The sequence below is a fragment of the Lucilia cuprina genome, chromosome 5, assembly GCF_022045245.1.
Source record: "Lucilia cuprina isolate Lc7/37 chromosome 5, ASM2204524v1, whole genome shotgun sequence".
Classification (NCBI taxonomy): Eukaryota; Metazoa; Arthropoda; class Insecta; order Diptera; family Calliphoridae; genus Lucilia; species Lucilia cuprina.
The window spans coordinates 61,033,004-61,046,029 of NC_060953.1; the positions used below are offsets into that span (position 1 = coordinate 61,033,004).

Consider the following 13,026-nt stretch of genomic DNA (forward strand, 5'->3'; position numbering starts at 1 on the left):
TTCAGTTCTAGTTCAGTTCTAGTTCAGTTCTAGTTCAGTTCTAGTTCAGTTCTAGTTCAGTTCTAGTTCAGTTCTAGTTCAGTTCTAGTTCAGTTCTAGTTCAGTTCTAGTTCAGTTCTAGTTCAGTTCTAGTTCAGTTCTAGTTCAGTTCTAGTTCAGTTCTAGTTCAGTTCTAGTTCAGTTCTAGTTCAGTTCTAGTTCAGTTCTAGTTCAGTTCTAGTTCAGTTCTAGTTCAGTTCTAGTTCAGTTCTAGTTCAGTTCTAGTTCAGTTCTAGGTTAGTTTAGTTTTAGTTACAAATTGTACTATTTTCTAAGCCATCCTAATACAAGTTTTATGCATTTTTCTGACAATATTTACAATGAAAGTTTAATATGTATATGTTAAATTGAAATAAAAATCTGAATGTATAAAAATATAATAGTACATATATAATATTGTTGGTATTTATTTAAAGTTTTTAAACAAAATAATGAACGATTTTTTGCTTTATATTTGCTACTATGTAAAGAACATATAAAAATATTTACAATAAACTAAACGTATAACGACCGTATTACATAGTAACAAACATATATTAAATAAACATACATATAAAAGTAAACACACTATATGTACAAAAATATACAGTAAAAGAAAGAGAACGTTGTTTTTTATTTTGAAATTTAATTTATAATATCTACAAATTGTAATATTAAATTACAAATGTACAAAACGGAAATAAAAAGAAATAACAACGTTTTTCTTTTCCGGTTTTACACTTTATATCGTTTTAAACAACAAAATAGTAAACAGAAACTTACCTGAGTTGGTGGTACAGCAGCGGCGGCTTGAGCAGCTGGTTGTTGATTATAACCGGGAGCTGGTGGGAATTGAGTCTGAGGTTGTGGTGTAAATTCACGTACAATTCTTTCCTCAGATGCTGGTGGCCAAGCTACACGTTTATAACCTGCATTAATGTTGTGGATGTTTGATGGAGGAAATTGAGAAAAGAGAAATATAAGGAAAAACAATTTTAATTAATAATCGCACAAATAAATAGTTGGTTGAAAATAAATACACACATTTAATAGTGATTTATTAAAACTAAAATAAATTTATAAAAATAAAATTTGTAGTAAATGTATGTCTTAAAAATTAGGAATTGATTTGAAAAATGCATGAACACATGCATAGAAAGGAAGTTTAGTGTATGCAGGGTAAAAGTAAAACTTTCCAAACATTATTTTTCTACTCTAGCTGCTTAAAACATTCATAGTTAATTTATTTCTACAAAAAGATCCTTTTTTTCTATTCTATATTAGGATTCATCACGTATTTCTTACTACTACTTTGCACCATAAATAATTCTTTATTAAAAATGCCCATAAACAAATAAAATATTTTTTTCGGTACTCAAATAATAATTCCATTTCTTTTTCCCTCTGTCCCACTTAAGTCATAATAGTACGTGTATATTTGCTAACTAAAGTTAAAGTTCAACGATATTAAGAATCCTTTAATGAGTCCTAAAATCTTAAAAACATAAACAGCATCTAAGTATAATGAAATAGATATACTACGTGTTAAATAATATAAGTAATTTAATCCTTATATATTGAACATTAAATTTTTGTCTTATTTATGAGAAAAAAATTTTTTTCAGTAAAAGGACATTTGATTAGTAGAAAAAGTCAAACAATTTTGATTACTTATATCATATTACAAATAATTTGTATATTATTTGAAATTTATATGAAATGCCTTTTGAGTTTGATATTGTGTTTTGTATTATTATGTTATTGTGGCTGGCACTTATAACCCATAGCAGCTGGCAGTTATTTCAATTATTTAGTAAAAATCGATTCTACGGTACAGACCTTTTTTTATAGTTTAGAGTATAGTTCAGACTATAATACAATCTATAATCCAGATTTTAGTCGATTCTACACTACGACTTCAGGCGATTTTATAATTCCGACCATTTTTTTCACTATTCTATAGTTCGCACTGTAGTCAATTCTTTTGTCTAGAGTAAAGTCTAATCCATTCTATAATTCCTAATATAGTATATTCTATAGTCCCTACTGTTGCCTATTATATAGTCTAGTCCATGGTTTACAATATTTTTTTTTAGTACAGACTATAGTCAATATTCTAGACAATAGTCTTTTCCATAGTACACTCGTCGACACTCTGGTCTACACTATAATTAATTATATAGTGTGTTTGTATTAACAGTCGTTTGTCTATCAGATCTTATTGAGCCGATCACTGAAGTCTACTTTATATCTCTTACGATATATTTATAAATGTTTATTTCATTATATAAGGTATTAATTTTAATGGGTTTTTCTTATTTTCATATAATTAAAGAAAATGCAACATAAATCTTATTTTAATTGGACACATACACGTTTTATACTAAATGATTGAGAAAAAAACTTTAGGTTTAGTAATACATATATAAATATATGTATGTATGTGTATATTTCTTATGTGTATAAATATTATGTATTTGTAATATAGAATAAAAATCTTGTATTACTTTTAATTTGTATACAAAACAGAGAGAAATACATTTAACTATTTACACGTTCATAGCTTTTAGTTATACATCAATCAATTAGATAGCAATTAAATAATTTTATTGGATTTAGTTTTTTTTTCTTTTTAAAAATTATGTTAGTAATTGTAAATAATGATTGACATGTTTTGCAATTTTAATGATTTAAAAAATAAATAATATCTTATTTTTTTTTAACTTTTCAAGAGAACATTTTTGAATTGAAAACAAACATAGCTTGTCAATTGAAAAACTCCCTTTATATTTTTTGCATATTAAATGATAGATTTTAAATCCTCCCATATTCGTAAAAAGAAAAGAATTCTATTGCATATTTAGCGGTGTTTTAATTATTTTCTGTTTTGATTTATAAATGCTTTTTTTCGTTATTCTATTTTGTTATGTTTTTAATATATTCCAATTATGATAAAATTTTGCTTCTATGAAAATAAATGGGCTCTTATATATATGCTGAAGTGTTTGTTGTATGTATAATAAAATATTTATTTATTTCTTCTATGGCAAATATTAATACTTTAATGGTTATTTTTATTTATTTTTATTGCAATATTTATAACTTATTACGATTTTATTTCGCAAAACAATTCTAATAAAAGAGAAAAAATAATGTTGAAATGGAATTAAATAAGTATTAACATGTTTCATATTTATGTAGTTTTTATATGATTTTCAACAAAAAAAAGTTGCGGGTTATGTATACATGAGTAGACTTTGTTATGCCCTTCGTAAAAAATAAACATATTTGCTGTAAATTCACAATTTAGTCGAGATCATCTTTGATAGATCGTCAACAACAACTCATTGTAGAATCAACGCATATCAAAAAACCAAATTTAGCAAGGTTTTTTGATATGCGTCTGTAAACCGATCTTGTCGTAATCATGTCAGTAAGAAAACTTACGATCAGCATGACAAATTTCTATAAATTTGCTCAAGTTTGCAAGTTTTTTCTTATTTTGTAAGCGGTACAACTCTTTGTAGAATAATTTGCTAAATTATCCATCCGTACTTTAATTGTTATAATTCCTCTGAAAAGTCTACTTCGTATTGATGTAGGGTATAATACAGTTTACTTAATTGTTATTTTTTATATTATTATTATTCGCAAAAAAGGCTTTACTTTTGCCTTTCAGTCTTAAATAATGATTAATATGGCAAAAACGTGATGTGGTGTATAAATAGCATTTAATAGAAAATAAATTTAAACAATATTGAGAATAATATTTAAATTAAATTCTATTAATATCTTCTATTATACCTACAAACCTAAAACTAAAGTATTTTTTTAATAAAAACTCTCTTTTTAAAAACATACCAAACATATTATTAATAACTTAACTAATTATTTGTTTAACTTTATAAAATTAAGACTAATGGACAAATATATGGTTTTAATAATCCAAACAAAATATTTATGAATCTTTAATAAGTTAGACATGAAAAAAGTTTTTCATGTCTAAGCAACTAATCGATTTTTAAAAGTCATTAAACTAAGCTCTAGAAAAATATTCATTTACAGACGATATACGCTCTATTTATAGGAAATGACTATAAGTTTGGAATAGAAAAGAGAAATTAATATTAATTTCAATAATCACTAGTTTTGTCCAACACACCCCCTCAAGAAAAAAAATCCATAAATTCCAATATTTGTGTAGCTTTTAATCAAATAAAATAAATCACGTTAACACCTTTTAGTTTATGGACACACATACACATACAAGCTTACATATGTGTTTACACAATTTTACAAAATGTGAAGAACAAGAACAAAAACCAAAGAAATAACCCTTGAAAATTATGACCCAAAAGTACTGCTAATAACTTTCTATGCTATAACTTACAAAATACTTTAACATATATATTTATTTAAACCATAAACATAAAATATCTAGGTAAAAACTTATAGCTCTAACAACTACAAATACCCATCAACAGCAGCAGTAGCAACAACAAAGTGAGCACAAAATCAAACGTGTTTGTTTTAAACAAATACATACGATAGTACTATAACTATACAATATATCCTAGATAAATAAACAAACAAACATTTAACTAATACTAACAAAATACTCAAATCATGTATAGATATTTTTATGATCTAATTTTGTTAGGTTGGTTCTTCTAAATGAACCGTAGGCTACAGTCTGAAATTAAGTCTATAACCTGAAATATGGTTGGAATGTAGTCTACAATCTATAGCATAAAGTTTACTATTGTCTATATTCTGGACTATTGTCTAATTTGGGCTATAATCTGGACAATTGCTTATAGTCTGGACTATAGTTTATAGTCTGGAATATAATCTATAGTGTGAAATATAGTCTATAGTCTAGAATATAGACTAGGCTATAGTATAAAGTCTATAGTCTTTGGCCTCAAGTCTAGACCCTAGACTATAGATCATAGTCTATGGTCTAGACTATTTTCTATGATCTGGCCTATAGACTATAGCCTGGACTATAATCTATGGTCTGGACTATGTCTGTGATCTGGACTATAGACTAAATAGTGTGGTCTGAGCTACAGTCTATATATAGCCTGGACTATAGTCTATGGTCTGGACGATTGTATATAATCTGGACTATAGACTATACTCTGGACTATAACCTATGGTCTGGACTTTTATCTATGATCTGGACTATAGTATATAGTCTAGACCATATTCTATAGTCTGAACTAAATCTATAGTCTGAACTATTGTCTATAATCTGTACTATAGTCTGGACTATTGTCTGCCTATAGTCTATGGTCTGGACTATAATCTGTATTATAGTCTATAATCTGTACTATAGCCTATAGTCTGCACTATATAGTTCATAGTTTGGAATATAGTTAGGTATACGTATGTGTCTGTATATGCATTTCGATTTTAAAAAAAGCACACAAATTTTTCCCCTTACAAATCTCTACCATCCCAGTAAAAATAAATAAAAATCAATGTGTTTGTAAAAGTACACTTCTGTGTACTCTCTTCATATGTATGTATATTATTTATATGCCAATATTTTATGACTAAAATAGTACAACAAAAAATTTCGGCAAAAAAACAAAAGAACACTTTCCAAAGATTTGTTGTTGTTTAAATATTGCATATATACGAGAACAGAAATTTTAGTATGAAATCAATGTTAACTAAATTTCACATCAATCAATATTAATTTCCGTTAATAACAAAATAAAAACAACAACATTATAACATACATGAACAACTCCAAAACGGAAAGGAGAAAACTAAACTGATTTTACTAGATTTTATTCTAGGAAAAAAACATTTCAGAAACTTACTTACTGTATTCCGAACAAGTATGAGCAGGCAGCAGTATGAAACATGCATGACACATACCAACAGTCAGTTATAGGTTATTGAAAATTAAAGCAGAGTTGTTAAGGAGTGTTTTAGTAAAATAATTTATAAATTTTTAAATTTATTTTTAAAGAAAAGTTTTGATAAATTTTAATGTTTTGAAAAAAAGTTTGATAAATTTAGTTTTTAGAGAAATTTTTTGATAAATTTTGTATTTTATGTAAAAAAAATTTAACAAAATTTCCTTTTCTATAGAATATTTTTGATATTTCTTTTATTTTATATAAAAATTGTAATAAATTTACTTTTCTATAAAAATTTTAATAAATTTTCTTTTTTTAGAACAAAAATGTGTTCAGGACACGTCAATCAATGTGGACGTGCCTGATCGTATATCAGATACAGAATATTTTGGAAATTTTGAAATGATGATCCCAGGTAGAATGTCTTAGTGAAGCTTAACATTAGATCAAATACCACACTAATGGCTTTAAATTGGAGGACAAAGTTTGCCTGGAGTTTTATATTAAAGAAATTGAAACACACCACTGTTTACCTTATTAAAAGACAATTTTACAGGCAAAAGTTTGAGCAATCCAGAATACAATTAGAGCGATATCTACAATAATGCAACGGTGAGCAGAATCACAAAGAGCCTATAGATGGTCCTGATAAGCAAGTATGAGATTAGTATGATGAAACGTATTCTGAGTGGAAAAACAGGAATACGAGCACATCTATACAAAACTGGACGTGCGGATTCAGATAAAATCTGGATCATTTTCTTTGCCTCTGTCAGGAATTAAGAGAACTTCTTTACAATATTGGACGTGCGGATTCAGACGAATGTTGAACAAGTCTGAGGTTAGTATGATGATATATATTTTGAGTGGACACACACGATTACAAGCACATATATACAAGATTTTCAGTGTGGATTCAGACTAATGTAGAGGATGTGGAGTGGACGCTGGTTGAAGTTAGACCCAAGTATCTTGTATGCGATGGCATTCCAAAAATAATATTCCATACTAACATTGATTGAAAAATTCTTAGGAATTACGTCTAGGAAACTGAGTTTCCGAACATTGGAAAATAATACATTTAGTGAATAATTTTTTCATGAAAAGGAACTCTCAACCTATTGTAGACAATTTTTGATGAAACTTTTTCATAGATTTTTTTTTAAATTTATAGAGATTGTTGATTTAATTTTGTGTGGGCTAGAGAATGTGCCGGCATTCCTTTAAATCTCTGCTTTATTTACACACGTTTTTAATGCGGAAATATTGTTAACAAACTTTTTCATACTAATACTATTTGCGTTGAGTTTGAGTTGTAAAAGTAGTGGTAACTTGTAGTCAAATTTAGTTCTAGCACGTTTACCTAATGTGACCAACTTAACACAGTCATAAAGGGAAATGAACAATTTTCGAAAATAAAGAAATTGATTTAGATAAAGTTCATGAGTTTAACTAAGATATAATCTATAATTATTTTTACCTGTTTAAAGAAAAGACATGAGAAGTAATTTAAGAAATCTTAAAATTTAATAAAAGTAGTTAATGATGAAGAAGAAACTTACCTAAAAATAGAAAAAAAGAAAGAAAAAAGTTAGAAATTTATAAAACAAAAGTGATAATAAATAAAAATTAGCATACAATTAGGCAAAATATTTGACATTTAATAGGGACATTACAATTATACTGTAGGCGGTTAGTTTTATATACAAACATTTAAAAACTAGGCCAGTTGGTTTCATTTTCATTTTTTGTTTTGTTTGAATATTCATTTAATTCATACGCCACATGTGTAGGTTAGTGGTCTAAATATTTATGTCTACAAAATTTAATGTCTTCTATTAAATTCTTAAATAATATTAATGGTAGAAAAAGTTTTTCTATAAACAAAGTAGAAAATAAAATTACAAAGAAATTATATATTTTTTTATATTTTATGATACCAAGAAAAAAATGTTAAATTGCTAGACTAGATTTATTTAAAACATATATATTACATACATATGTTTGTTTGCAAGTATGTACATTAGGTTAGAGATGTTTAGTTAAGTGAATCAGATTATAGTCTCAATATCTCTTAGTTTAAATGAAAATTAATTTAATTTTTAAACACTTAACTCTCAATATTGTTTGTAATATTAATAGCATTGGTCGGCTGCTATAGTTACAAAAGGTCAAAAAAATTACACACACTTATATATAAGTCTAGAAAAGTTTTTAAAGTATTGTCTTTGATTTTGTTAAAATTTTATATTTTTTTCCTTTAAAATAGGTTTTTCCTCATAACTTGAAGTTATTCCTGGACCTCCTTAATACGAATATGTATATATTTTATGTTTTCTATGTATGCATAAGTCTACATGACCTTTAGCACGTGCTTATAATTTAAGGTGTTTCATGTATAAATTTATTTTTTTATGGCAACAAAAAACCAAACAACATCAGAAATGAAAAAAAAATGCCCATATAAATCCTCTTTTATGACTTCCATTCAACTATTTTCTTGGGGCTACTAGAGTATGTGTAGTAATTTTTATTGTTAGAATGTGAATAAAAAACAGGTTGCAGTGTTACATATGTATGTACGTCTGGGTAGAATTTTATATATCCTTTACTATAGAGTTTTAAAGAGATTATATGTAGTTTATTAGAAAATTAAATTAGTTTAAGTTTTTTTATTTAATTTTCCCTTTAATTTAACATCATACTTAATCTTCCATCCCTGTAATTTTGCTAATTAGAGTTCTTTAAAATTGAAATTTTACCAATTAAAATTACTTAAAAATGAAATTAAAGTTTTTCCAATTACAATTATTTGTAATTGAAATTTTGCAAATTCTTGCTATTGTAATTAAAGTTTTGTCAATTATAACTAATTTTAATTGTGATTTTTTTTATTTTGTAATTCTAATAAGTAATGCCTAAATACAATTATAAGTTAAATTGTAATTTGCAAAACATCAATGTAATTACAAGTAATTCAAGTAATTAGTTTTCGGTTTTACACATTACAATTAATCATTTCTCCCATTCCGGGATTACATGCAATTTCAGATATTCTCGTAAATATATTCATGATTTTTTTGCTATTTAAGTTTAATTAGAGCAGCAACTTTAGTACAAGGATAGACAGACTTAAAATAGATAGAAGGACAGATACTTCTTAATGAAATTAGAAAGGACTCAGACTCTAAACCACTGGTTTTGTTTTTAGCTGGATATATGATCTTTACATTACTCCACAAAAATGTTATAGAGACTCATATTCGAGGGAAATGAAGGCTAGAAGATATAATTTCGAATAGGTTTTGTCCTGCTGCATGAGCTTATACATGATATTTAAACATTGTTAGATGCATATATGAAGATCAAATGCAGTCAAACATTTTTAATATTTTAAAAGAGCAAGCCACTTGAATGTTTTCTACGATACTTAAACTAAATATATTATTGTGTTTAGAATATTAAAAGCTTTCAATTATTTTGAAAACAACATAATGTGACATGTGCTTGTGTGTTCAAACACAACGTTAAGTCTGGAGGGCGATTCTATTAGCACGTTGTATGGTTTTAGTTAAGCTATTTATTTATTTAAATTTTTTAAAGAAATTTTTCAGTTTCACCATAAATTTCGCAGGGGTCGTATGAGTTATATTAATTCAATTGAATAAAGTATACGTTTATATACATTTATAAAGTTATGAAAAGTTTTAAATTTTGAGAAGATTCAGCAGAAAAAAAATAAGAAAATTTTGCACATATACCCCAATATATAAACTCGCCTGATTTTATGCAAATATAAACTTAAAATTATAAAATTTCAAAACATGAAAAGTTTTGAGTTTTGAGAAGATTCAGCAGAGAAAAATTAAGAAAATTTTGCACATAATAGTTCGATAAAATTAAAGAAAACATGGTAAATTGAATAGAGTAATCTTATAAGAGTTTTAAACATGAACTTTTATATTTAATATAATGTTGAGTTACAAAATCATATAACAACGTAAATATTTATAACTAAAACTGTGCCTTAAACCGATATGAACACATATGAGATAAAACTAAAGAACATAAGAAAACATAAACTAAAATACGGATATCCGTAAATTACCGCTTTTGGCTTTTATTGATTTTTGATTCCAATACCTACTGGCCACAGAAAAAAAATATAAAAACAACCAACAACCAGACTAAAGAAATATATGTCATCAGTTATAGGCAGCAGCTTAAGCTGCTCAAAAGCTGGCATCAGTTTTGTACACTCACACTCTCACAAAAACTCATTTATAAGTCTACATATAGCTAGATGTAGTTAATGGTATGTATGTGTGTGTATATAACAGAAACCTTTTCTGGTTTTATATGTTTCAACAATATTGTACGCTTGGTAAAGTTTTATTTGTACGTTCGTATTCTATTATTAATTTTCTTTGTGGAATTTTTTTTTAAACAATTTTATGCCAATATTCACGCACAGGCTTTTAGTTTTTTTTCCCTAAAAATAAAAGAAATGAGGGCATATGGTTTCAGCTGGGTTTTTTTGTGCTTTTGGTTTCAGAATTTCGTTGTTCATAGAGTATTCTCTCTTTTTTCCGCCAATTTAATCCTTTTTGTCGGCTGATGATGATGACGATTCTGTCTGCATTGTTGTCGTTATATTTTTATCAATTTTTTTTTTCATTCAGTGTTGAATTGTTCTGTTGTTCTATTTTGTTGCGTTTTTTTTACGCTTTCCCCTCTTTTGAAATGAATGTATGTCTGTTAATTGAACTTCTAGCGTTTTTTATTTTGTTATCGAAATTTCATTATTTATTTTCAATTTTATTTTAAAGAGATAAAGAAATGTCTTAACAGTCTGTAAAATTTGCTCTAGAACACAAACTTTTGTTTTACAACTTTTAAATTTTTTTACCTTTTTAACTTTTCCACAAATTAAACAATATTTTAGGGAGAATGATTGAAGGAATTTTTAAAGATTAAATTTTTATTTTTTTAATTATTTATACATTTTCAAAGAATCCAATAAGCAAAAGCTTTTTTCAAACTTTAAAATAAAATTTGTTAAAGCTTCTAAATAATTAATTAGCTTGATGGAAATTTTCCTTAAATTTCTTATTTATTAAAAAATCAAATTTTTGTTTTCTTGGATTTTTATAAAATAAAAAACTTTTTTTGTTTTATCAAACACCACTCATTTCAATTAATTATCCCCAAAAAATCATAAAAAGAATTTGTTTTTCAATACAACTATAAATATGTGGGTTTTTTTATTAAGTTGATTTAATATTTTTTTCTTCTACTCATATATATAGGTGTCGTATGAGTAATATTTATTTAATAATATAATGTATACGTATACAAACCTATAACGTATACAAAAATATATCTATATACATATGTATATATATTTATGTATATATACAATTATTTTCATTTATTTCTTTTTCAAATTTTTTCTCAATTTATATTTAGCGCAAAAATAAAACTTTTTATAAACAGAATTTATTTTGTTGTTGGCATGAATATTTTTAAATTTACAAATAAATTTATATAAAAAATGCAGAGGGAGGGAGAAAAAAAAACAAGAACTATAACAGTTCTCATACATATAAACAGCTGTCAGTATTTCGTTTTTTTATTATTGTATAGTTTTCTCTTTAAAATTTAATTTTTTGTTGCATATATATATAATAAAATGTACTGTTGTTGTTGCTGTGCAACAAATTCTTCACAATATTTGTTCACTTTCACACTCTTATATGTTTTTCGTATGCATTTCTATTAGAGATGTTTAAATTGTTAGTGTAGAATTTTGGTACTTTTTTGCTTACATTAGGTTTTATAACGAAAGTTTTTTATGACGAAGGAATCAAAAATTCTGAGTTAATAATTCTGCAGTTTTTTTAGAAATTTCGTAATATGTAATATAAATTTTGAAATATGTCTTCTTTTTTATAGAAACATCATTCATCTCTATAGAAAGTTTAGACAACTTTAGAACAATTTTTTATCTATTAAAGATCTTTTGTTTCTATAAAATTTCTTTTATCTGTGGACCATTTTAAAGCATCAAATAATATAATCTGAATATTTTTTTACAAACTTCTATAGAAAAGAAAATTTTCTATAGAAATTTTCTGTTTTCAGAAAATTTTTTTAAAGAAGATTTTTTTTTTACAATTTTCTACAGAAGTAGATATTTTTCTATAAACTTCTGTATAAACAGAAATTTGCCACAAAATTTTTATTTAAGGAGAAATTTGCCGAAAAATTTTCTATTGAATATGAAAGTTTTTGATAATTTTCTATAGAATAGGGTAATTTTTCTATAACATTCTATAGAAACAGACATTTTTCTATAGCTTCTTAAAATATAGTATTTTCCTTTTCTATGTATTATTCCTATACCTTAAAAGTTTTCGGAAAAATGCTCTTGTTCCTATAGAAACTTTTCGAAAATTTTACCTTATCTATTAAAATTTCGAAATAATTTTTATTCTCTTTTCTATGGAAAATTTGTCTTTCCTGTAAAAATCAAAAATGTTTGAAAATTTTAGGAAAAACTTTCCCTTCTATAGAGATTTTTAAAAAGAAATCTTCTTTCATTAGAAAATGAAAATTTCTTCTTTTTATTTTCTAATGCCCTTCTAATTACCCTTTTAACTTTTTTTTAAATCTAATAAGTTCAAAAAGAATTTTTTTTTGGAAAATTGTTATATTTATATATATATTTTTTTTAATTTTTCTTTGTATATAAAATTCTTCTTTTCTGTAAAAAATCTTTGAAAGATATATTTTTTTTAGAAATTTTTTAAATTGTTTTTCAAATTTCTCTTTTTCTGTAGAAATTTTCAGAAAGTGTTTCTTTTCTATAAAATTTTTTTCAATATAAACTTTTCGGTAATTTTCCCGTTTTCATAGAAATTTTTCTATAGAAATTTCTTGGAAAATTTGTCTTATCTGCATGAAATTTTTAATTCTATAAACAATTTTTGGAAATTTTGTTTTTTCTATAGAAATATTTCGGAAGAAAAAATATTTTCTACAGAAAAATAAAACATTTTTTTTTTCCTTTAGCAAGTGCTTTGAAGATTTCTCTTTCTAGAGAAATTCCGAAAATTTTTTTCTCTCTGAA

At 25.5% G+C, this 13,026-nt stretch overlaps 1 protein-coding gene across 10 annotated transcripts in view; it reads right to left on the reverse strand.

The window, feature by feature from the left end:
- LOC111675086 (bromodomain-containing protein DDB_G0280777) overlaps window positions 1-13,026 on the reverse strand; it is a 253,304-nt gene that overhangs the window by 30,465 nt on the left and 209,813 nt on the right. For all 10 annotated transcript variants that reach the window (XM_046952658.1, XM_046952661.1, XM_046952657.1 and 7 more), the window contains one exon: window positions 802-947. In XM_046952658.1, coding sequence (XP_046808614.1) covers window positions 802-947 — 146 coding nt within the window. The remainder of the gene's footprint in view (window positions 1-801; window positions 948-13,026) is intronic.